The 24,895-nt window shown below is 42.0% G+C and overlaps 1 protein-coding gene across 3 annotated transcripts; it reads left to right on the top strand.

The window, feature by feature from the left end:
- Positions 1–5: 5 nt before the first annotated feature.
- LOC5509201 (ATP-dependent DNA/RNA helicase DHX36) lies at positions 6–24,812 on the top strand. 3 transcript variants are annotated; one of them, XM_048726409.1, is made up of 29 exons: positions 6–154; positions 933–1,096; positions 1,636–2,089; positions 2,423–2,634; positions 3,428–3,466; positions 3,548–3,622; positions 3,697–3,792; positions 3,859–4,010; positions 4,171–4,272; positions 4,528–4,592; positions 4,706–4,787; positions 5,566–5,766; positions 5,878–5,980; positions 6,970–7,051; positions 7,211–7,266; positions 7,355–7,419; positions 7,730–7,784; positions 8,156–8,244; positions 8,420–8,537; positions 9,057–9,155; positions 9,741–9,914; positions 9,991–10,077; positions 10,256–10,333; positions 14,494–14,593; positions 15,057–15,141; positions 20,233–20,356; positions 23,676–23,840; positions 24,406–24,552; positions 24,702–24,812. In XM_048726409.1, exons 1-29 carry the CDS (start codon positions 142–144, stop codon positions 24,753–24,755), a joined length of 3,336 nt encoding a protein of 1,111 aa, XP_048582366.1. In that variant the 5' UTR covers positions 6–141; the 3' UTR covers positions 24,756–24,812. The 3 variants fall into 3 exon arrangements, 2 of the variants coding, with proteins under 2 accessions (XP_048582366.1, XP_048582367.1); XM_048726410.1 differs by having other exon boundaries at positions 7–154; positions 951–1,096; XR_007307531.1 differs by lacking the exons at positions 24,406–24,552; positions 24,702–24,812 and having other exon boundaries at positions 20,233–20,469; positions 23,676–23,814.
- Positions 24,813–24,895: the final 83 nt, after the last annotated feature.

The raw sequence follows: 24,895 nt of genomic DNA, 5'->3' as shown, positions 1-24,895 counted from the left end.
GCATGGTACCAAACAGTAACCCACTGACATTTGCTTACAGGCGCAAGTATGGCGGATGTAAACATCATTCGTTTCCCTTCTCGTGTCGCAAAAGAAAAGTTGGCATAGTAAACATAAAGTGCGCTGTTCTCTGACCTCGCGATGCATAAAGGAGGTAAGTCAATGTATGAACGTCTGTTTTGTATTTAGCTAACTCGCTTTGAGAGGGAGAAACTTACGCGCCTGGGGGTCGTTTCTCAAAAGTCCCTGAAAACCCGAAAGTCACCCGGTAAGCCCCCGATAAAGCTCAAGAGCTCCCGTTAACTTACCGGGGATTACTTTTAATGCGAAAATTAATACACAAAACCATGTTTTTCCTTAATATTTTCAGCTGAATTTATAGATCAACTATTTATCTTGAACTAGTCAAGTTGAAATATCCAATTTGGTGCTTTTTTGCGATTAAATCTAGCAATTTTCAAGTTGTGACGAGTTGTAGTGAGTTCTCATCACTTGAGGAAACCTCCACTGCCCGATAAGAAGTGAGCCAATCACGGCTAACATCATTTTATGGGATTCCCTACCAGCCAATCGGGTTTCTTTTCTGTCAAATGATTTGAAATTTAGCTGTAACAGTGCGCCTTAAAAATATAAAAACAATTTTGCAAAGGTATTGGAAGTTTTGCTACAAAATGAGACTTTATCTACTTGTTCTTTGTCTTTTTTTCGAAAAGTGCAGATGCCACAGCAGTGTTTGGGGTACCAGTTGTCTACAGACTTCGACAAATCTACATTTTTTTTTATATTCAATAATTATTTAGCCAATCTATTTATTAACTCTAAAAACTCTTCCTCACCCGGAAAAGTATCCCGAAAACTTTCTGGAATCAAGCTCTTGCTTTGTTCTGCTCCTAAGTTGGTCTCATACATTTAATAATGTCTCCATGTACTAGGTGTTCGTTATGGCCTAGGCGGAGGCAGCGGTGGAAGGCGTGGTAGTGGTGATGGCCGCCGTGGGGGACGGGGCAGGCATCCATCAGGGCTGAGTGGAAAAGACATTGGTTTGTGGTACGCATCTAAAAGCAAAGAGAAGAAGAAAAAGAGAGAACTGGATGAGGTAAGGATTAATGTCAAAATGTTATAAGCTTTGAGTTTAGTTAGTTTGTGTTCCTCTTTTTGCCGAGGGTTATTTCTCTGGTGTCTGACGGCTGCATGGAGATGCCTTTGGCCAAGTAAAAAAGGACATGTTTATCGTCTGCGCCCGCATCCTTTTTTTGGGATGGATCAATAGTTTTTTTTATTTAGTTATTTCTCCTGCTTTTTTGATTGTTTGTTCCTCAGAAGTTCAAATTTTTTTGCATTAGCAGTGCCTTGGCAGCTAAAATAAAGGTAGACTTCCTGTTTCAAGGCTTTTCTTACGATTTTTTCACCAGACCACAAATCTTTGATAAACCACAGAGAAAAAATATATAAATAAAAAGGGCCGCATGCTCCCTATTTTGATCTTATCAGGACGATAAACATGTTTTTCTTATTACTTGACCTTGCTATGTCTTCAACTGCAATTGACCATGTATCTGATCTCTCTTTTATATTTAACAAGACAAATGTTAGTTACTGTAGGTGAGCTGAATCATTTGCATGATTAATTCCCAGCGGGCAGTTGTCACTATGAGCAAACAAAAAGAACAGAATATTGGCAGATTGCTGGATGACTTACAACAATGGAACTCCAATTCTGACACATGTAACTACTCATCAGACCATCCAAATAATATGGCTAAGGTTGATCTGAAGGGATTTTCAAGAACTATTGGAAACAATTCTCAGAGACATGATAAACACCATGATAGAGAATTCAAGCATCATAATAATTATGATAACTTTGATGAGAGGCAGACACCAAGAAGATCACAGTGGCATGATGATGCTGTTGAAGGCCCAAGTGCTTTAGCTGTTAACGACTGCAGAGGCACATTTTCTACAGTAAAAATTGTTAATAAACTCTATGATAAAAGTTTTGGTGCTAGTGATAGTGTCATGGATCTGTTTGATGATGAGATTGGGAATGAAATAACTGCAGGTTCTGACTCTGCTTTATTCAATTCTGGTAAGAATATTCTAATTCTAATCAATGTTTCTCAATGGAAAGACATTTGTTATAAACAACAATGGTGATTTGGTGTCAAATTCCAGAGCAATTTGCAAGAATTTGTCATGTTTCATCGGTGGACGGGGAGGGTCTAGCCCTCCTGCGCCATCAAACTGAAATACACCACAAAATCCACAAATCCACAAATTGGTCTCTATTTTGTTTTCCATATACACAGCCTTCCAGGCCCTTACCCCATCCAACCCTATCCTACCTCAATTCCCTAACCCCCCCTCTTAGCTTAATTGTTTCATTAACATTTAAAATTTCTATGTCATGAATTTCTTTCAGGTGATAATAACTTTTATACTAATGATGATGCAATGGAAGGGGATGTTTTGTGTGAGCTTGATGAGATTATCGGAAGCTTGCAAGCAGGGCCAGCCCAACCCTCACCGCGCCAAGACTTTTCTCCTCTTGGGAAGGATGTCAAACTTGATGAGGAATTTCTGAAAGACCTGAAATTGATGAGGGATTCCAGCACTGGGTACAACGAAATGCAGGTACTGGGGGTACTGGGTACAATGAAATGCAGGTATTGGGGGTACTGGGTACAATGGAATGCAGGAACTGGGGGTACTGGGGACAATGGAATGTAGGTACTGGGGGTACTGGGTACAATGGAATGCAGGTACTGGGGGTACTGGGTACAATGGAATGTAGGAACTGGGGGTACTGGATACAATGGAATGTAGGTACTGGGGGTACTGAGTACAATGGAATGCAGGTACTGGGGGTACTGGGTACAATGGAATGTAGGTACTGGGGGTACTAGGTACAATGGAATGTAGGTACTTGGGGTACTGGGTACAATGGGATGCAGGTATTGGGGGTACTGGGTACAATGGAATGCAGGTACTGGGGGTACTGGGTACAATGAAATGCAGGTATTGGGGGTACTGGGTACAATGGAATTCAGGTACTGGGGGTACTTGGTACAATGGAATGTAGGTACTGGGGGCACTGGGTACAATGGGATGCAGGTATTTAATGCTCACAATCTTGGTGCTTATACAAAGAAGGTGATGTTATAAACTTATTAAATTTCTGGCTATTTAAGACTGCTTATGAATATGTTAAGTGAAATATCATCATATTGGGGCTGATGTTATTGGACTTGAGGGAAATATTGGAATGCACCCTAAACGTTACTATTGTGAGTGAGAGTTATTCCTCACTGACAATACTACCACAAGGCAGGTCAGATCGTGTTTGCACCAAAATATGAGAAAATGAAACAGTTGATGTAAAAGGTCTTATTTAATTTACTGATTGTTATCAGCAATTTTTTTTCAGAAATTCAGAGAAAAACTACCATCATATCAAATGAAAAAGGTTAGTTTCTGTTTTCTTTAATAATATATCATTTACTTTAGAGACTTTCACAAACCACTTCATGCTTTATAAAATTGATAGGAAATTCTAGGTCTGATTTCCACGAATCAAGTGGTAGTAATCAGTGGCGAAACAGGATGTGGAAAAACAACTCAGGTCAGATTTTTTGTATTAGGAAACGTTTTAGTAGATTGCCTTTTATATTTGTGTTCTTCTTGTCTATTTCGCAGGTTGCCCAATTTATTCTTGATGATGCCATTCAGTGTGGGAATGGTTCCCTTTGCAGAATTGCTTGCACACAGCCGAGGAGAATAAGTGCTATATCTGTGAGTGATACAATTATGATTGATTGATTGGTTGATTGATTGATTGATTGACTCAATGGTTGATAGGTTGCAGAACGTGTGGCTATTGAGAGAGGTGAGCAGTGTGGTGGTGGAAGTGTTGGATACCAGATTCGACTGGAAAGCAGGCTTCCACGGAGCAGAGGGTCCATCATCTACTGCACAACTGGCGTATTGCAGAGATGGCTGGTGTCAGACCCGTAAGTAATGATAATAATCATCATCGTCACAATCATAATTTATCATAATGAGGTCCAAGACTTTGACGACAAGGCTCTGTTATCTACAATAATGTATCCTGAGGATAATGTTGAATGCACTACTCAATACTGCATTCCCCATTTTTGTTGTTACTTGCAGATTTTTGAAGAGCACAAGCCATGTTATAATTGATGAGATCCATGAACGAGACCTGATGTCAGATTTTCTACTGATCATCATCAGAGACTTGCTGCCTAGACGGTCAGTCACATCATTAGAGAGACATCTCCTGGATAACACAACAAGACGGGCAGATCCAGTATTCTCTTAAGGGGGCGGGGGGGGGGGGGGGGGGGGAGCCGTCTCTGTTTATAGCAGGAGGTAGATTTGTGGGTTTTAGTTCTCATCTATTTCTGTTAAAAAGGTTCAGTCTATTATATTATGTAACCAATCTATAATTTTTTATTTTTTACCAACTTTTAATTTGGTTAAATAGTTCTATGTATTTCTCTGCAGGCCTGACCTTAAATTGGTTTTGATGAGTGCAACGTTGAATGCAGAGATTTTCTCTACCTATTTTGGTAAGCAGTGATTGATGTACAGCAAAGACTGAGTAAGAGAACAGTATAGAGTAGAGAATGGCATGACTATATATTGGTGTTGCCACATTTAAAGTCTTATTGCTGTATTGCAGGTAAATGCCCAATGCTGCACATTCCTGGATTTACATATCCTGTCAAAGAGTTCTATATTGAAGAAATCATTGAAATGACAAGGTGTGGAAAGCAACTTTGTTTCCATTATTTATGCAACTAGACACTCTAACATGGAAAGATATGTAACAGGATGAGGGCACGGCGGTCGCGCAGAAACGAGGAAGATCCAAGGATTCTCTTTAGGCAAATTTATTGAAATCACTGACTTCAGCACACACACTTAATGTACAATAAACGTGAACAAGAATAAAGTCTACCTTGAGCAGTCATTCTTTAGTCTTCTCCAACAAATCCAAGTTGAAACCATTCCAATGTAGTAACTCAAACACAACTGAAAAGCTAGCTGAATGCGACCCCAATTTGTACGACACGATCCTGCGTGGGAAAATATTCTTCAGATTCTACAACTTGTTTTCAATATACGCCTTTTCCTTATTATAATGGGCAGCAGGGATGTCCTGCACTTGTGTCGCTTATCTCTAGTGATAATTGTATCAAAAATCAAAATTACTTTACCGAAAAGAAGTTGATCAAATACTGCGCCCATTAATCACATTTTCGCAGGCGAGTGTAGCTTGCGTTCATCTATTTAACAACATGGAACTACATTCCTAACCGTTTAGTAAGCTGCACCCCAAAAAATACCACAAAATGATTACAACAAAATCTAGAGAATATGGAATAAAATATACGCCTAGTGACCCTGTCACAGATACAAAAATATTAACACAGAAAATGCATATGATCCACAACAAGCGTAAACCCCATTCGACCCCTCCAATTAAAGTTACTTAAAAGTAATGATGATAATCAAGAGGTGGCATACTGTCAATTGTAGATACCAGGTTACTCGATCCGGTCGTAGTAGCTTTGGGAACAGAAGAGGGAGAGGAGGGCATGGCCCCAAGTGGCAAAAGTACACTAGAAGGAAAAGCCCATACAAGGACCGAAGAGCCCAGAAGATAGGAATAGGTGATGAGGCAGAGGAAGAGGAAGAGGAGGTCAAATGGAGGAATTACATTGGCTCAATAAGAAATAGGTGAATATTCTATTTACTCATGTATAAGAATCTACCATGATAGCTTGAGTTAACAGTGCCAACTGTATATCTCTGGAGTTTGTTTATTGTGTCTAATTTGTTTCTGCCTAGGTTTCATGGATCAACCATTGAAACAATGGAGAACATGGACCTGGACCAGATAGACTTTGACCTTGCAGTCAAGCTTATCAAGTACATCTGCCTGAACATGGAGGTGTGTTTGTTTATGCTGTAAACGTGCTTATTTATGTTGTAAAATGTACTTATTTATGCTGTTAAATGTGCTTATTTATTCTGTAAAATGTAAAGACTCACGCGAAAACGTACCTTAGAGCTTCTTAATTCCGCGAATTAAGCCGCGAAATGGGAGCGAGCGTTCCGCGAAACGGGCGCGAGCATTCCGCGAAATAAGCGCAAGCATTCCGCGAGATAAGCGCGAGCATTCCGCGAGATAGGCGCAAGCTTTCCACGAGATAGGCGCGAGCGTCCCGCGAGATAGGCGCGAGCGCTCCACGAGTCAGGCGCGAGCTTTTGCAAAACGGACACAAGCCTTTCGTCGTTGAGTCAATCGGCAAAAGGGCTGAATCTTTCGATTTTCAAAGTCGGTGAAACGCGATAGACATCTAATGAGGTCTATACGTTAGAAAAAGCCTCTTTTAGGATAGAAGTAAACATCTGAATAGTATTCAGACACAATAATGCAAGTATTTGAGTTTGGTTTCGTTGAGATCTCGAGTGCTAGCAAGGGAATCGAATGGCAAAGTCGCTACGATGCTACATCAAGACAATAGCGCTATTACCAATCGTCTCTTGAGGGATAGCTTGATATTGACTCTGACAGTTCGACATCAGTCGGAAGATGTTTCGCTCGAAGCCTTGGTTGGTTCGCTAGAAGCCATGGTTTAAATAATATATAGAATCATAAATAACATGGGCGAGCATTCCGCGAGAAAAGCGCGAGCATTCTGCGAAGGCCGCACGCTTTCCGCGAAACGGGCGCGATTTTGGTCAAACGCGCGGAAAACCCTAAGGTACGTTTTCGCGTGAGTCGTCACAAATGAGCTTATTTATGCTGTAAAATGTGCTAATTTATACTTTCAAAAGTTTATTTTTTTAGTTTAAATATTTAAGTACTGATTATAAATATATCTCAGCTAGCGTCAAGTGCTGTTCTAATTGACAGGTTAAAATGTTTTTGTTTAGGCAGGTGCTATTCTAGTGTTCATGCCTGGCTGGGAAGACATCAGCAAACTGCATGAGAACTTGAAGAGGACTTTACCATCAGGTTAGCTTATATCAATTTAAACTGAAATATTATCATGAAATCTTTGGAAATACAAAACAATTATTATCATAATTTGAAGCAGCATGATTAAGCCCATCTGAGCTGATGTATAATTATAACTAACTATTGCTTGAGCTGAATGATGGGTTTCTACTGCAGATAAATGCCTTCTAATTCCACTGCATTCTCTAATGCCGACAGCCAACCAGCGACAGGTATCCCACAATCCCTTTGAGTTAAAATCATTGAATGATGCCAAGTTAGTATGCAGTTATATTCATTTGTCGATATGGCTCTTGGCAGGTTTTTGACCGCCCTCCACTTGGGGTGAGAAAGATTGTGATTGCTACAAACATCGCAGAGACCAGGTATACCACTCTCTTTTGAATTTCCTTTTAATCCATATTTTGGTTGGGAATTAAAACTCAGGCTATTTTTAAACTGAATGAAAATATGGAACCAGTAGATTAAAAAATAGAACCAGAAGGTTACAAATTAAAAAAATAGAACCAGTAGGTTAATAAAGGAACCTCAGTAAAAGATTGTTCAGCAGTAATTAACTGTTTTGAATGAGCTTTTTATAACAAAATAAGGGTTGAATATGTCACAATATTCAGTAACATTTGCTTTCAGGCCCTTGTAATCCTAGTTTATTACAGAGTGTTCTCTATTCCATAGCATTACCATTGATGATGTTGTCTTTGTTGTTGACTGTGGCAAGGTGAAAGAAAAGGTCAGTTGAGCTTTGAAATGACTTTCAAATTATGATGAAGTGACTCTGGTTGCAATTCAGTTCATTCAGTATTTGTCCTTTTTTTCTATCAATTCGGATAATGTCCATATCTGTCATGACAGTAAATTACCATTACTCATGTTGCATTGCTTGATGTTGTGTTTAATACCCCTCTTTAGTCTTACAATGTGTGTTTAATACCCCTCTTTAGTCTTACAATGTGTGTTTAATACCCCTCTTTAGTCTTTCAATGTGTGTTTAATACCCCTCTTTAGTCTTACAATGTGTGTTTAATACCCCTCTTTAGTCTTACAATGTGTGTTTAATACCCCTCTTTAGGCTTACAATGTGTGTTTAATATCCCTTGTTAGTCATATGATGCAAGTCGTAAGATCTCCTGTCTGATGCCTGTGTGGATCAGCACCGCATCATCACGGCAGAGGCGAGGAAGGGCTGGCAGGTATATCTGGCATATGACCTGCTTGCATGCTTTGCCTGGTGTTTATTAATATTCACTGAGTTTTTTGTATGTTAAAACAGCTGCGTAACACATGATACCATGATTGTTTCAAACAATCTATATTAGATACTCCATTATTCCTATAGAACAAATTATGTCCCTTTGTCTATGGCAGGGTACAGCCTGGCTACTGTTTCCATCTCTTCACTCAGCTGCAGGCGCAGTCTTTTATTGACTACCAGCTGCCAGAGATGCTACGCACCCCTCTTGAAGAGCTGTGTCTACAGATAAAGGTGAAAAACAAAAAACAAAAATAGCCTTTGTAGAAAGTGTTTCCATGAGTTTCAGTGAAAATTTGGCCAAGCAAAGGGTTTGACTGCACAAAGATTTTGGGTCACACAATGTTTCATGCTTGTTGCACAGGCTTATCTGATAAGCGGTTTACAAACGCAGCCGCAAAAAAGACTGTGGTAGTGATGTGATGATGATGACGATGATGATGATGATGATGATGATGATGATGATGATGATGATGATGATGATGATGATGATGATAATAATTGAAATGATGAGGTGGAGAAGGTTGTGCTATTATAGTGATTGTGATTACAATCATATTGTAGGTTTTGTAATGAGATAGTGGTTATGATTGTGATGTTAGTGGTGATTATAATAGAAACAGTGATAATGTTTGTTGATGGAGATTATGGTAATGATGGTTTTGATAATGATAATAAAGGTGATCGTGATAATTACTTAATGGTGATAGTGAGGGATATAGTTACAAAATTTTGGATTTATTTTGCCACTAGATTTTGAAGCTTGGAATGGTCAGGGAATTTTTGTCTAAAGCCTTACAGCCCCCCGAGCCACTTGCTGTGCAAAACGCCTTAGATGTCCTTGCACAACTTGTAAGTCCCAGGATATTTTGTTATATTTTCAAGGCTTTGTAACTACTACATGTCATGGACTGATCATATTTATGTGTATTTTATGTGTATTATTATATGTAGTAATGTCATCATTCAGCATGCACAACAGAGACCCTACCAGCCTTCCTAAAGTAGTCGGGATTCCTGTATTTGCATTGTTCCCAGAATGCTCTAGACTTCGCCCCAGACTAATCTGGGTTCCTGTGTTTGCATTGTTTCCAGAATGCTCTAGACTTCGCCCCAGACTAATCAGGATTCCTGTGTTTGCATTGTTTCCAGAACGCTCTAGACTTTGTCCTAGAGTAATCGGGATTCCTGTGTTTGCATTGTTCCAAGAATGCTCTAGACTTTGTCCCAGAGTAATCGGGATTCCTGTGTTTGCATTGTTCCAAGAACGCTCTAGACTTTGTCCCAGAGTAATCGGGATTCCTGTGTTTGTATTGTTTTTAGAATGCTCTAGACTCTTTCTCAGAGTAATTGGGATTCCTGTGTTTGCATTGTTTTTAGAATGCTCTAGACGCTTTCACAGAATAATCATGATTCCTGTGTTTTAAATTTTCCTAGAATGCTCTAGACACCAAAGAGAACCTGACACCTCTGGGTTATCACTTGGCCTCACTTCCTGTCGACCCCCGCATCGGCAAGATGATCCTGTTTGGCGCCATTTTATCCTGCCTGGACCCCGTGCTGACTGTTGCCTCTACACTTGGTTTCAGGGAGCCTTTTGTCTATCCCCTGGTACTTAGATACAAGTCTGTTCACGTTTCTTTTACTATTGTTCTCTTAAACTTTTCTTTTGTGTTCCTTTTCCTAGGATAAGAAGAAACTTGCTGACAAAGTTAGGACACGGCTTGCTGGCGACTCGCATAGCGACCACATTGCTGTGCTCAACGCCTACAGGGTAGGTGTCACCCGAACCAATCGCCAGAACTGACCATTCACTGACTTACATATCTGCAAGTAATTTGACTTATAGAATTCGTGTTGACAAAAGGACCCTTCTAAAGTGATATCTAATATACGCTCATGCTTTACCTCCAGTTTGACCTCCGCTTGATAATATTGTATATCACTCATAGGGCTGGGAAGCCGCAAGCCGCCACGGGAACGCATCTACCTACTGCTGGGAGAACTTTTTATCCACACAGACGTTAAAGGTATCTTAGCCCATCTGTCGTCCTTTTGTCTAGCCGATCTGTCGTCCTGCCATCCTAGCCTATCTGTCGTCCTGTCTGTCTAGCCGATATGTCGTCCTGTCTGTCTAGCCGATCTGTCGTCTTGTCTGTTTAGCGGATCAATCGTCCTGTCTGTCTAGCCGATATGCCGTCCTGCCATCCTAGCCTATCTGTCGTCCTGTCTGTCTAGCCAATCTGTCGTCCTGTCTGTCTAGCCAATCTGCCGTCTTGTCTGTCTAGCCTATCTGTCATCCTGTCTGTCTAGCCGATATGCCGTCCTGTCTGTCTAGCCAATCAGTCGTCCAGTCTGTCTAGCCAATCAGTCGTCCAGTCTGTCTAGCCGATCTGTCGTCCTGTCTGTCTAGCCGATCTGTCGTCCTTCTGTCTAGCTGTCCATCCATAACAGTGATCAATTCTAAACTGGAAAAAAAACCTATTAAGTGGAAACATCTTAGGGTCCTGACCCCGTACGCAGTTCTGCTCAAGGTTAAACCAATCAGCTATCGAGCTATGATTTGGGGTTTGCACGGCGCAGATCGGCGCAGATCTGAGCCAATCAGACGTTATAGATCTCGGTGACATCAAGGAGGTGTTGACATACAATAACCAGACTACTCTGTATGGCATAAATATCTGGTTATTACATGTCAACAGGGGTAAAGCCTTTGTTAATTCTCAAACAAAAGGTAAAACAAAACCTCTGAAAGTCTGAACGAAAACACCTTCCTTTGACTAAATACAATAAGCTAAAAAGGAGCGACATTATTTTCACAGGTCCTCTTTTATTATTATAGTTTCTCAAATTGATACTTTTTGTGTTTGATATGTGTATTATTTTTAGCTTACTTGAAGGGTGCTAATTTGGCGGGATTGTTTTGGCGCGTTAAGAACAGTGTTCTCAAATACTGGAACTTCCTTCGTGTATCTCCTCCTTAGAGTTAATCGATTAACTCCAATATAATGCCTTCCTTATTTTCGGAGTTTATGATATTTCTTTGAATACCTTGTATCCCAGAAGAGTCCTTGCGTTATTTTCCAATTTCAACTGGAAGCTTGGCAAGCCTTAATCGGCCACGGCAGACTTGTTACTTTGCTTTCGTTGTAAATGCGTATGCAACCATACAAATATCCATCTTTGGTCGCTTAATAGTAAATTCGGAATGATCAAGCCGGCTATAACGCGAGGCAACGCGAGTTGGAGTGCTTATCATTGCAAGTGGTCACAAGACACAAAGCGCAGTCCTGCGCTTGCATTAGCCAATAATGATACAATTATTCACTTCCTTTAGCGCAGGACTGCTCATGTATCAGCGAATCCCGTATTTAGCGTGATATCGGAACCCACGTGAACTGCTACCTAGCGCCTGGTTAATTAACCTGGTTAATCTACTCGGCTTAGTTTCGTATTTTAACTCAAACATATTGATTAAAAATAAACTTCTCACTACATCCAGAGTACTTTTCAATTATCTGTTAAGGACTCGCTTATTTTGAGAAATTTCGGGCTCGTTATGAAAGTAACGCGAATCGGCAAAACTTGAGCGCAGCCCTGCGCTCGCATTAGCCAATAATGATACAATTATTCACTTCCTGTTGCGCAGGACTGCTCATGTATCAGCGAATCCCGTATTTAGCGTGATATCGGAACCCATGTGAACTTCTACCTAGCGCAGAGCAGCTTATGCCCTTGTACCTGCCACTTGGTTAATCTACTCTGCTTAGTTTCGTATTTTCAATCAAACATGTTGTTTAAAAGTAAACATGTCTATAGTTATGAAAGTGATGCGAAACGGGAAAACTTGTGAGTTAACTACGAGTTTCGCGCACGACTGCACCGTTTTGTGCTTATCTTTCAATATATTTTGTACTCCACTGTTAGCAAAGCGGCTGTTATCTTATCAAATCAAAAATAACATTAGTATGATCAAGCTGGCTATAACGTATAGCAACGCGAGTTGGAGTGCTTATCATTGCAAGTGGTCACAAGACACAAAGCGCAGTCCTGCTCTTGCATTAGCCAATAATGATACAATTATTCACTTCCTTTAGCGCAGGACTGCTCATGTATCAGCGAATCCCGTATTTAGCGTAACATCGGAACATATTGATTAAAAATAAACGTGTCATCCAGAGTACTTCTCAATTATCTGTTAAGTACTCGCTTATTTTGAAAAATTTCGGGCTCGTTATGAAAGTAACGCGAAACGGCAAAACTTGAGCGCAGCCCTGCGCTCGCATTAGCCAATAATGATACAATTATTCACTTCCTGTTGCGCAGGACTGCTCATGTATCAGCGAATCCCGTATTTAGCGTGATATCGGAACTCATGTGAACTTCTACCTAGCGCCTGGTTAATTTACCTGGTTAATCTACTCGGCTTAGTTTCGTATTTTAACTCAAACATATTGATTAAAAATAAACTTGTCACTATATCCAGAGTACTTTTCAATTATCTGTTAAGGACTCGCTTATTTTGCGCACCACGTTCACATACAAAAATCGGGTTCTTTTATCGCTTTAACATTGAGATGTGTAGTCCCAAGACCAAAGTAGCAACACTCGTAAAGTTCTGCTCTGCGCTAAGAAACACGTCTCTGTTACCAGTTCACGTGGGTTCCGGTATTACGCTAAATACGGGATTCGCTGATACATGAGCAGTCCTGCGCAACAGGAAGTGAATAATTGTATCATTATTGGCTAATGCGAGCGCAGGGCTGCGCTCAAGTTTTGCTGTTTCGCGTTACTTTCATAACGAGCCCGAAATTTCTCAAAATAAGCGAGTCCTTAACAGATAATTGAAAAGTACTCTGGATGTAGTGAGAAGTTTATTTTTAATCAATATGTTTGAGTTAAAATACGAAACTAAGCCGAGTAGATTAACCAGGTTAATTAACCAGGCGCTAGGTAGCAGTTCACGTGGGTTCCGATATCACGCTAAATACGGGATTCGCTGATACATGAGCAGTCCTGCGCTAAAGGAAGTGAATAATTGTATCATTATTGGCTAATGCAAGCGCAGGACTGCGCTTTGTGTCTTGTGACCACTTGCAATGATAAGCACTCCAACTCGCGTTGCCTCGCGTTATAGCCGGCTTGATCATTCCGAATTTACTATTAAGCGACCAAAGATGGATATTTGTATGGTTGCATACGCATTTACAACGAAAGCAAAGTAACAAGTCTGCCGTGGCCGATTAAGGCTTGCCAAGCTTCCAGTTGAAATTGGAAAATAACGCAAGGACTCTTCTGGGATACAAGGTATTCAAAGAAATATCATAAACTCCGAAAATAAGGAAGGCATTATATTGGAGTTAATCGATTAACTCTAAGGAAGAGATACACGAAGGAAGTTCCAGTATTTGAGAACACTGTTCTTAACGCGCCAAAACAATCCCGCCAAATTAGCACCCTTCAAGTAAGCTAAAAATAATACACATATCAAACACAAAAAGTATCAATTTGAGAAACTATAATAATAAAAGAGGACCTGTGAAAATAATGTCGCTCCTTTTTAGCTTATTGTATTTAGTCAAAGGAAGGTGTTTTCGTTCAGACTTTCAGAGGTTTTGTTTTACCTTTTGTTTGAGAATTAACAAAGGCTTTACCCCTGTTGACATGTAATAACAAGATATTTATGCCATACAGAGTAGTCTGGTTATTGTATGTCAACACCTCCTTGATGTCACCGAGATCTATAACGTCTGATTGGCTCAAACCGCGCAGATCTGCGCCGTGCAAACCCCAAATCATAGCTCGATAGCTGATTGGTTTAACCTTGAGCAGAACTGCGTACGGGGTCAGGACCCTAAGATGTTTCCACTTAATAGGTTTTTTTTCCAGTTTAGAATTGATCACTGTTCCATCTGTCTGTTTGTCCGACACGAGTTAATTATCCCTTGTAATGTACCTATAAGAGAAGGGAGAGACAGGCCCCAAATTATCCCATATATTTCTCATTTTTCATATGTTTCCCTCCTCTCGAAGATTAAAAGACACTTCCTCCTCCCAATACCAATTTTCCACTCATTCCTTAACTTTTTAGGCTTTTTTCACTCATTCTTCTCCTATTGCTCCCCTTCTCTTATCTCTTTTTTGTATTATTATGTATATTATATTACTACCTCCGTGGTATTTTTGCTAGATGCTAAGCAACATGAAGTGTCAGTTTGCTCGCCTGTTATATGACAGCGGATTCCTGAAGTCTTCCGATCCTAAGGAACCATCTGCCAATCACAACGCAGGTCTGTACCATCACAACCAACCAATCATAACGCAGGTCCTTCCCATCACAACCAGCCAATCATAACGCAGGTCAATCACCCCACCCCCACCACTACTAGCCAACCACAGGTCGGTCCCATCACAACCAACCAATCATAACACAGGTCCATCCCATCACAACCAACCAATCATAACGCAAGTCATTTACCCAATCCCTACCACTACTAGCCTATCACAGGTCGGTCCCATCACAACCAACCAACAATAACGCAGGTCAGTTCTACCAACCAACAAATCACAGACAATCATCGTTGTAGAAACAGCATATAAACGCTGCTGTTTCTAGGAGAATACGAATCTTGTGTCACACCCTTACAGAAGACTTGAAACGTTTAGTTCAATGAAACGTTAAACAAAAGTTCCCTTTGTTTTTCTTTTCAGACAATATAAAGCTTGTGAAGTTCCCTTTGTTTTTCTTTTCAGACAATATAAAGCTTGTGAAGGCCATCCTTTGTGCAGGGTTGTACCCTAACGTGGCCAGAATAGAGCACCACGACAAACTCAAACGGTAATAATATGGTAATGGCCAGAATAGAGCACCACGACAAACTCAAACGGTAATAATATGGTAATGGCCAGAATAGAGCATCACAACAAACTCAAACGGTAATAATTTGGTAGTGGCCAGAATAGAGCACCACGACAAACTCAGACGGTAATAATATGGTAGTGGCCAGAATAGAGCATCACGACAAACTCAAACGGTAATAATATAGTAGTGGCCAGAATAGAGCACCACGACAAACTCAGACGGTAATAATATGGTAGTGGCCAGAATAGAGCACCACAACAAACTCAAACGGTAATAATATAGTAGTGGCCAGAATAGAGCACCACGACAAACTCAAACGGTAATAATATGGTAGTGGCCAGAATAGACCACCACGACAAACTCAAATGGTAATAATATGGTAGTGGCCAGAATAGAGCACCACAACAAACTCAGACGGTAATAATATGGTAGTGGCTCAAAATAGAGCACCACGACAAACTCAGACGGTAATAATATGGTAGTGGCCAGAATAGAGCATCACGACAAACTCAGACGGTAATAATATGGTAGTGGCTCAAAATAGAGCACCACGACAAACTCAGACGGTAATAATATGGTAGTGGCCAGAATAGAGCATCACGACAAACTCAAACGGTAATAATATGGTAGTGACTCAGAATAGAGCACCACGACAAACTCAGACGGTAATAATATGGTAGTGGCCAGAATAGAGCATCACAACAAACTCAAACGGTAATAATTTGGTAGTGGCCAGAATAGAGCACCACGACAAACTCAAACGGTAATAATATGGTAGTGGCCAGAATAGAGCACCACGACAAACTCAAACGGTAATAATATGGTAGTGGCCAGAATAGAGCACCACGACAAACTCAGACGGTAATAATATGGTAGTGGCCAGAATAGAGCACCACGGCAAACTCAGACGGTAATAATATGGTAGTGGCTCAGAATAGAGCACCACGACAAACTCAGACGGTAATAATATGGTAGTGGCTCAGAATAGAGCACCACGACAAACTCAAACGGTAATAATATGGTAGTGGCCAGAATAGAGCACCACGACAAACTCAAACGGTAATAATATGGTAGTGGCTCAGAATAGAGCATCACGACAAACTCAAACGGTAATAATAAAGTAGTGGCCAGAATAGAGCACCACGACAAACTCAAACGGTAATAATATGGTAGTGGCCAGAATAGAGCACCACGACAAACTCAAACGGTAATAATATGGTAGTGGCCAGAATAGAGCACCACGACAAACTCAAACGGTAATAATATGGTAGTGGCTCAGAATAGAGCACCACGACAAACTCAAACGGTAATAATATGGTAGTGGCCAGAATAGAGCATCACGACAAACTCAAACGGTAATAATATGGTAGTGGCCAGAATAGAGCATCACGACAAACTCAAACGGTAATAATATGGTAGTGGCCAGAATAGAGCACCACGACAAACTCTAACGGTAATAATATGGTAGTGGCCAGAATAGAGCACCACGACAAACTCAAACGGTAATAATATGGTAGTGGCCAGAATAGAGCACCACCACAAACTCTAACGGTAATAATATGGTAGTGGCCAGAATAGAGCACCACGACAAACTCTAACGGTAATAATATGGTAGTGGCCAGAATAGAGCACCATGACAAACTCAAACGGTAATAATATGGTAGTGGCTCAGAATAGAGCACCACGACAAACTCAGACGGTAATAATATGGTAGTGGCCAGAATAGAGCACCACGACAAACTCAGACGGTAATAATATGGTAGTGGCTCAGAATAGAGCACCACAACAAACTCAGACGGTAATAATATGGTAGTGGCCAGAATAGAGCACCACGGCAAACTCAAACGGTAATAATATGGTAGTGGCCAGAATAGAGCATCACAACAAACTCAAACGGTAATAATATGGTAGTGGCCAGAATAGAGCACCACGACAAACTCAGACGGTAATAATATGGTAGTGGCTCAGAATAGAGCACCACAACAAACTCAGACGGTAATAATATGGTAGTGGCCAGAATAGAGCACCACGACAAACTCAGACGGTAATAATATGGTAGTGGCCAGAATAGAGCACCACGGCAAACTCAAACGGTAATAATATGGTAGTGGCCAGAATAGAGCATCACAACAAACTCAAACGGTAATAATATGGTAGTGGCCAGAATAGAGCACCACGACAAACTCAAACGGTAATAATATGGTAGTGGCCAGAATAGAGCATCACAACAAACTCAAACGGTAATAATATGGTAGTGGCCAGAATAGAGCACCACGACAAACTCAAACGGTAATAATATGGTAGTGGCTCAGAATAGAGCACCACGACAAACTCAAACGGTAATAATATGGTAGTGGCCAGAATAGAGCATCACGACAAACTCACTTGGTAATAATATGGTAGTGGCCAGAATAGAGCACCATGACAAACTCAAACGGTAATAATATGGTAGTGGCCAGAATAGAGCACCACGACAAACTCAAACGGTAATAATATGGTAGTGGCCAGAATAGAGCACCACGACAAACTCAGACGGTAATAATATGGTAGTGACTCAGAATAGAGCACCACGACAAACTCAAACGGTAATAATATGGTAGTGGCCAGAATAGAGCACCACGACAAACTCAAACGGTAATAATATGGTAGTGGCCAGAATAGAGCATCACGACAAACTCAGGCGGTAATAATATGGTAGTGGCTCAGAATAGAGCATCACGACAAACTCAAACGGTAATAATATGGTAGTGGCCAGAATAGAGCATCACGACAAACTCAAACGGTAATAATATGGTAGTGGCCAGAATAGACCACCACGACAAACTCAAACGGTAATAATATGGTAGTGGCCAGAATAGAGCACCACGACAAACTCAGACGGTAATAATATGGTAGTGGCCAGAATAGAGCACCACGACAAACTCAAACGGTAATAATATGGTAGTGGCCAGAATAGAGCACCACGACAAACTCAGACGGTAATAATATGGTAGTGGCCAGAATAGAGCACCACGACAAACTCAGACGGTAATAATATGGTAGTGGCTCAGAATAGAGCACCACGACAAACTCAAATGGTAATAATATGGTAGTGGCCAGAATAGAGCATCACGACAAACTCAAACGGTAATAATATGGTAGTGGCCAGAATAAAGCATCACGACAAACTCAAATGGTAATAATATGGTAGTGGCCAGAATAGAGCACCACGACAAACTCAAACGGTAATAATATGGTAGTGGCCAGAATAGAGCACCACCACAAACTCTAACGGTAATAATATGGTAGTGGCCAGAATAGAGCACCACGACAAACTCTAACGGTAATAATATGGTAGTGGCCAGAATAGAGCACCATGACAAACTCAAACGGTAATAATATGGTAGTGGCTCAGAATAGAGCACCAAGACAAACTCAAACGGTAATAATATGGTAGTGGCCAGAATAGAGCACCACGACAAACTCAGACGGTAATAATATGGTAGTGGCTCAGAATAGAGCACCACGACAAACTCAGACGGTAATAATATGGTAGTGGCCAGAATAGAGCACCACGGCAAACTCAAACGGTAATAATATGGTAGTGGCCAGAATAGAGCATCACAACAAACTCAAACGGTAATAATATGGTAGTGGCCAGAATAGAGCACCACGACAAACTCAGACGGTAATAATATGGTAGTGGCTCAGAATAGAGCACCACAACAAACTCAGACGGTAATAATATGGTAGTGGCCAGAATAGAGCACCACGACAAACTCAGACGGTAATAATATGGTAGTGGCCAGAATAGAGCACCACGGCAAACTCAAACGGTAATAATATGGTAGTGGCCAGAATAGAGCATCACAACAAACTCAAACGGTAATAATATGGTAGTGGCCAGAATAGAGCACCACGACAAACTCAAACGGTAATAATATGGTAGTGGCCAGAATAGAGCATCACAACAAACTCAAACGGTAATAATATGGTAGTGGCCAGAATAGAGCACCACGACAAACTCAAACGGTAATAATATGGTAGTGGCTCAGAATAGAGCACCACGACAAACTCAAACGGTAATAATATGGTAGTGGCCAGAATAGAGCATCACGACAAACTCACTTGGTAATAATATGGTAGTGGCCAGAATAGAGCACCATGACAAACTCAAACGGTAATAATATGGTAGTGGCCAGAATAGAGCACCACGACAAACTCAAACGGTAATAATATGGTAGTGGCCAGAATAGAGCACCACGACAAACTCAGACGGTAATAATATGGTAGTGACTCAGAATAGAGCACCACGACAAACTCAAACGGTAATAATATGGTAGTGGCCAGAATAGAGCACCACGACAAACTCAAACGGTAATAATATGGTAGTGGCCAGAATAGAGCATCACGACAAACTCAGGCGGTAATAATATGGTAGTGGCTCAGAATAGAGCATCACGACAAACTCAAACGGTAATAATATGGTAGTGGCCAGAATAGAGCATCACGACAAACTCAAACGGTAATAATATGGTAGTGGCCAGAATAGACCACCACGACAAACTCAAACGGTAATAATATGGTAGTGGCCAGAATAGAGCACCACGACAAACTCAGACGGTAATAATATGGTAGTGGCCAGAATAGAGCACCACGACAAACTCAAACGGTAATAATATGGTAGTGGCCAGAATAGAGCACCACGACAAACTCAGACGGTAATAATATGGTAGTGGCCAGAATAGAGCACCACGACAAACTCAGACGGTAATAATATGGTAGTGGCTCAGAATAGAGCACCACGACAAACTCAAATGGTAATAATATGGTAGTGGCCAGAATAGAGCATCACGACAAACTCAAACGGTAATAATATGGTAGTGGCCAGAATAAAGCATCACGACAAACTCAAATGGTAATAATATGGTAGTGGCCAGAATAGAGTTTGCCAACGTGTGTTTTGGTTGTAATTTTTTAATGCTTCTGTTCGTTTTAATTAACGTTTTCGTGTGCAAGTGAATCCTCGGGATTCAGTGACGCTGCTGTTTGGTTCTTTCCCTTTTTAAACTTATACATTTGTTCCAGACCGCCTCGCCTTTTTACCCAGGAAGATGGCAAAGTCGCGCTTCACCCGAAATCAGTCAACGTGGAAGTAACAGCATTCCAAAATGACTGGTTGATCTACCACCAAAAAATCAAGTCATCAAAGGTTGGCAGGGTTCCCCAAGCTATCCGCGTTTGACCTACCTTATTCCCAGTGAATGAAGTCGGTCCAAACACTTTTTTCTCGCCAATTCAATCAACTGGCTAAGACTTTAAGCGGTAAAAACTTTTACTTTACGTTTAAGCTCTAGCCCAACTCCCTCTACTGTAGGTTTAATCACTTCAGGTGTTCACTTATTTAAACCCTAACTCTCTCCGTCATAGGTGCTCACTCACATGGTCTTCATTCAAACCCCAACTCTCCCCGTCATAGGTGTTCACTCACATGGTCTTCATTCAAACCCCAACTCTCCCCCTCATAGGTGTTCACTCACATGGTCTTCATTCAAACCCCATCTCTCCCCCTCATAGGTGTTCACTCACATGGTCTTCATTCAAACCCCAACTCTCCCCGTCATAGATGTTCACTCACATGGTCTTCATTCAAACCCCCTCTCCCCGTCATAGGTGCTCATTCACATGGTCTTCATTCAAACCCCCTCTCCCCGTCATAGGTGTTCACTCACATGGTCTTCATTCAAACCCCAACTCTCCCCCTCATAGATGTTCACTCACATACGTGTTCATTCAAACCCCAACTCTCCCCGTCATAGGTGTTCACTCACATGGTCTTCATTCAAACCCCAACTCTCCCCGTCATAGATGTTCACTCACATGGTCTTCATTCAAACCCCAACTCTCCCCGTCATAGGTGTTCACTCTCATGGTCTTCATTCAAACCCCAACTCTCCCCTCATAGGTGTTCACTCTCATGGTCTTCATTCAAACCCCAACTCTCCCCCTCATAGGTGTTCACTCAATGGTCTTCATTCAAACTCTCCCCGTCATAGGTGCTCATTCACATGGTCTTCATTCAAACCCCAACTCTCCCCGTCATAGGTGTTCACTCACATACGTGTTTATTCAAACCAACTCTCCCCCGCATAGGTGTTCACTCACATACGTGTTCATTCAAACCCCAACTCTCCCCGTCATAGGTGTTCACTCACATGGTCTTCATTCAAACTCCAACTCTCCCCCTCATAGGTGTTCACTCACATGGTCTTCATTCAAACCCCAACTCTCCCCCTCATAGGTGTTCACTCACATGGTCTTCATTCAAACCCCAACTCTCCCCCTCATAGGTGTTCACTCACATGGTCTTCATTCAAACCGCAACTCTCCCCGTCATAGGTGCTCAATCACATGGTCTTCATTCAAACCCCAGCTCTCCCCGTCATAGGTGATCATTCACATGGTCTTCATTCAAACCCCAACTCTCCCCGTCATAGGTGTTCACTCACATACGTGTTTATTCAAACCAACTCTCCCCCGCATAGGTGTTCACTCACATACGTGTTCATTCAAACCCCAACTCTCCCCGTCATAGGTGTTCACTCACATGGTCTTCATTCAAACCCCAACTCTCCCCGTCATAGATGTTCACTCACATGGTCTTCATTCAAACCCCAACTCTCCCCTCATAGGTGTTCACTCTCATGGTCTTCATTCAAACCCCAACTCTCCCCCTCATAGGTGTTCACTCACATGGTCTTCATTCAAACCCCAACTCTCCCCGTCATAGATGTTCACTCACATGGTCTTCATGCAAACCCCCTCTCCCCGTCATAGGTGTTTACTCACATGGTCTTCATTCAAACCCCAACTCTCCCCCTCATAGATGTTCACTCACATACGTGTTCATTCAAACCCCAACTCTCCCCGTCATAGGTGTTCACTCACATGGTCTTCATTCAAACCCCAACTCTCCCCGTCATAGGTGTTCACTCACATGGTCTTCATTCAAACCCCAACTCTCCCCCTCATAGGTGTTCACTCACATGGTCTTCATTCAAACCCCAACTCTCCCCCTCATAGGTGTTCACTCACATGGTCTTCATTCAAACCCCAACTCTCCCCCTCATAGGTGTTCACTCACATGGTCTTCATTCAAACCCCAACTCTCCCCGTCATAGATGTTCACTCACATGGTCTTCATGCAAACCCCCTCTCCCCGTCATAGGTGTTTACTCACATGGTCTTCATTCAAACCCCAACTCTCCCCCTCATAGATGTTCACTCACATACGTGTTCATTCAAACCCCAACTCTCCCCGTCATAGGTGTTCACTCACATGGTCTTCATTCAAACCCCAACTCTCCCCGTCATAGATGTTCACTCACATGGTCTTCATTCAAACCCCAACTCTCCCCGTCATAGGTGTTCACTCTCATGGTCTTCATTCAAACCCCAACTCTCCCCTCATAGGTGTTCACTCTCATGGTCTTCATTCAAACCCCAACTCTCCCCCTCATAGGTGTTCACTCACATGGTCTTCATTCAAACTCTCCCCGTCATAGGTGCTCATTCACATAGTCTTCATTCAAACCCCAACTCTCCCCTCATAGGTGTTCACTCTCATGGTCTTCATTCAAACCCCAACTCTCCCCCTCATAGGTGTTCACTCACATGGTCTTCATTCAAACTCTCCCCGTCATAGGTGCTCATTCACATAGTCTTCATTCAAACCCCAACTCTCCCCCTCATAGGTGTTCACTCAATGGTCTTCATTCAAACTCTCCCCGTCATAGGTGCTCATTCACATGGTCTTCATTCAAACCCCAACTCTCCCCGTCATAGGTGTTCACTCACATACGTGTTTATTCAAACCAACTCTCCCCCGCATAGGTGTTCACTCACATACGTGTTCATTCAAACCCCAACTCTCCCCTCATAGGTGTTCACTCACATGGTCTTCATTCAAACCCCAACTCTCCCCGTCATAGATGTTCACTCACATACGTGTTCATTCAAACCCCAACTCTCCCCGTCATAGATGTTCACTCACATGGTCTTCATTCAAACCCCAACTCTCCCCGTCATAGGTGCCCATTCACATGGTCTTTATTCAAACCCCAACTCTCCCCTCATAGGTGTTCACTCACATGGTCTTCATTCAAACCCCAACTCTCCCCGTCATAGATGTTCACTCACATACGTGTTCATTCAAACCCCAACTCTCCCCGTCATAGATGTTCACTCACATGGTCTTCATTCAAACCCCAACTCTCCCCGTCATAGGTGTTCACTCACATGGTCTTCATTCAAACCCCAACTGTCCCCGTCATAGGTGCTCATTCACATGGTCTTCATTCAAACCCCAACTCTCCCCGTCATAGGTGTTCACTCACATACGTGTTTATTCCAACCAACTCTCCCCCGCATAGGTGTTCACTCACATACGTGTTCATTCAAACCCCAACTCTCCTCGTCATAGGTGTTCATTCACCTGCTGTCCATTCAAACCCCAACACCCTTTGCCGTAGGTGTTTATTCACGACTCCACCGTGATCGCTCCGTTCCCTCTGCTGTTCTTTGGAGGCAGCATCTCGATGCACGTTGAGCAAGGTCACGGTCAAGGTCACGAGACCATCGCCGTCGATAACTTTATCAAGTTCAGGTCACCCAAGAGGATAGCGAACCTAGTCAAGGTATTGTCTCCCTGTTGCTGCCTGATGAAATCTGGACATGTTATGGGCTTCCTGTGGTTACGCTATAGTCTAAAACTTCGATCAAACCGAGATGAGGAGAAGCTGACAACTCGGCCTTGCACTCTCGTCGACTGTCAATGACTCTCATTCACTTGAATCGCGTGATCGCGCGAATGAAGGTTGATGAGAGTGTTTCTGTCAGCAGTTTTCAGAAAAAGTGGAATTTAACGTGTAATTTCAGATTCGGTGATGAACCCTGAGGTTGTATAATTATTAGAAAATCCAAATAAACCAATACCGTTATCGCATTTTCAGAAGTTGAGCTAGTTTTTTTCTTCTTCCTGAAAGGACACACGGGCAGCGCGCGCTTTTGAACACGAGTGAACGCGCGCTGATTTTTATGAAGACGTTAGCAGGCCGTTTGATCGCAACCCCGGGAGAGCTAGAAAGAGTGAAACTTTCATCAACCCTCATCACCGTTTGATCGAGGCATGCAACTTTAGGCCCGCTCGGTAGCAATAATGAATCTTGCAAACTTATCTTAGTAATTAATTTCGTCATCCAGGATCTGCGCCGGGAACTGGATACCCTGCTCGAGCGGAAGATATCCCAGCCTTCACTCAAATTGTCCGCCGGGCAGGACAGCTGTCCGGGGTCCGCACTTCTTACAGCCATCATCGAGCTCATAACAAGCGAGGAAAGCGTCAACTGGGTAAGACAGACAGATAGACGAACGGACGCCGGGACAGAAAGACGAAACAGACAGACAATGAGACAGACAGACGAACAGACAGATGGACAGACAGACAGAAATACAAAATAGACACCGTAATTTTATGAGAATCTTCTTTTGCTTTGCAGAAAAGAAGAAGAGCGGTGGAGCAAATGGAGCACGAAAGAAGACAAAGAAGATAATTCGATACTCACTGTTGAAATAAACTGTAAATGAAAATAAACAAACTTTTATTATTATATACTACTGCAGTCGCTGATTACCATCCTTCCTCCTTGTACAGCCAAAGAAATGTCATATGAATAAGAAAAACACCAGCACG

Source organism: Nematostella vectensis, chromosome 4 (assembly GCF_932526225.1).
Source record: "Nematostella vectensis chromosome 4, jaNemVect1.1, whole genome shotgun sequence".
Classification (NCBI taxonomy): domain Eukaryota; kingdom Metazoa; phylum Cnidaria; class Anthozoa; order Actiniaria; family Edwardsiidae; genus Nematostella; species Nematostella vectensis.
The sequence above is the reverse complement of the archived record's forward strand: the minus strand, read 5'-3'. Positions and strand labels throughout refer to the sequence as shown.

Bases quoted from the DNA above. Each gene is read 5' to 3' on its own strand.
- LOC5509201 (XM_048726409.1), top strand. The intron at 3,793-3,858 runs GTGAGTGATACA...AATGGTTGATAG, and splicing joins GGAGAATAAGTGCTATATCT to GTTGCAGAACGTGTGGCTAT. The intron at 5,767-5,877 runs GTGAATATTCTA...GTTTCTGCCTAG, and splicing joins ATTGGCTCAATAAGAAATAG to GTTTCATGGATCAACCATTG.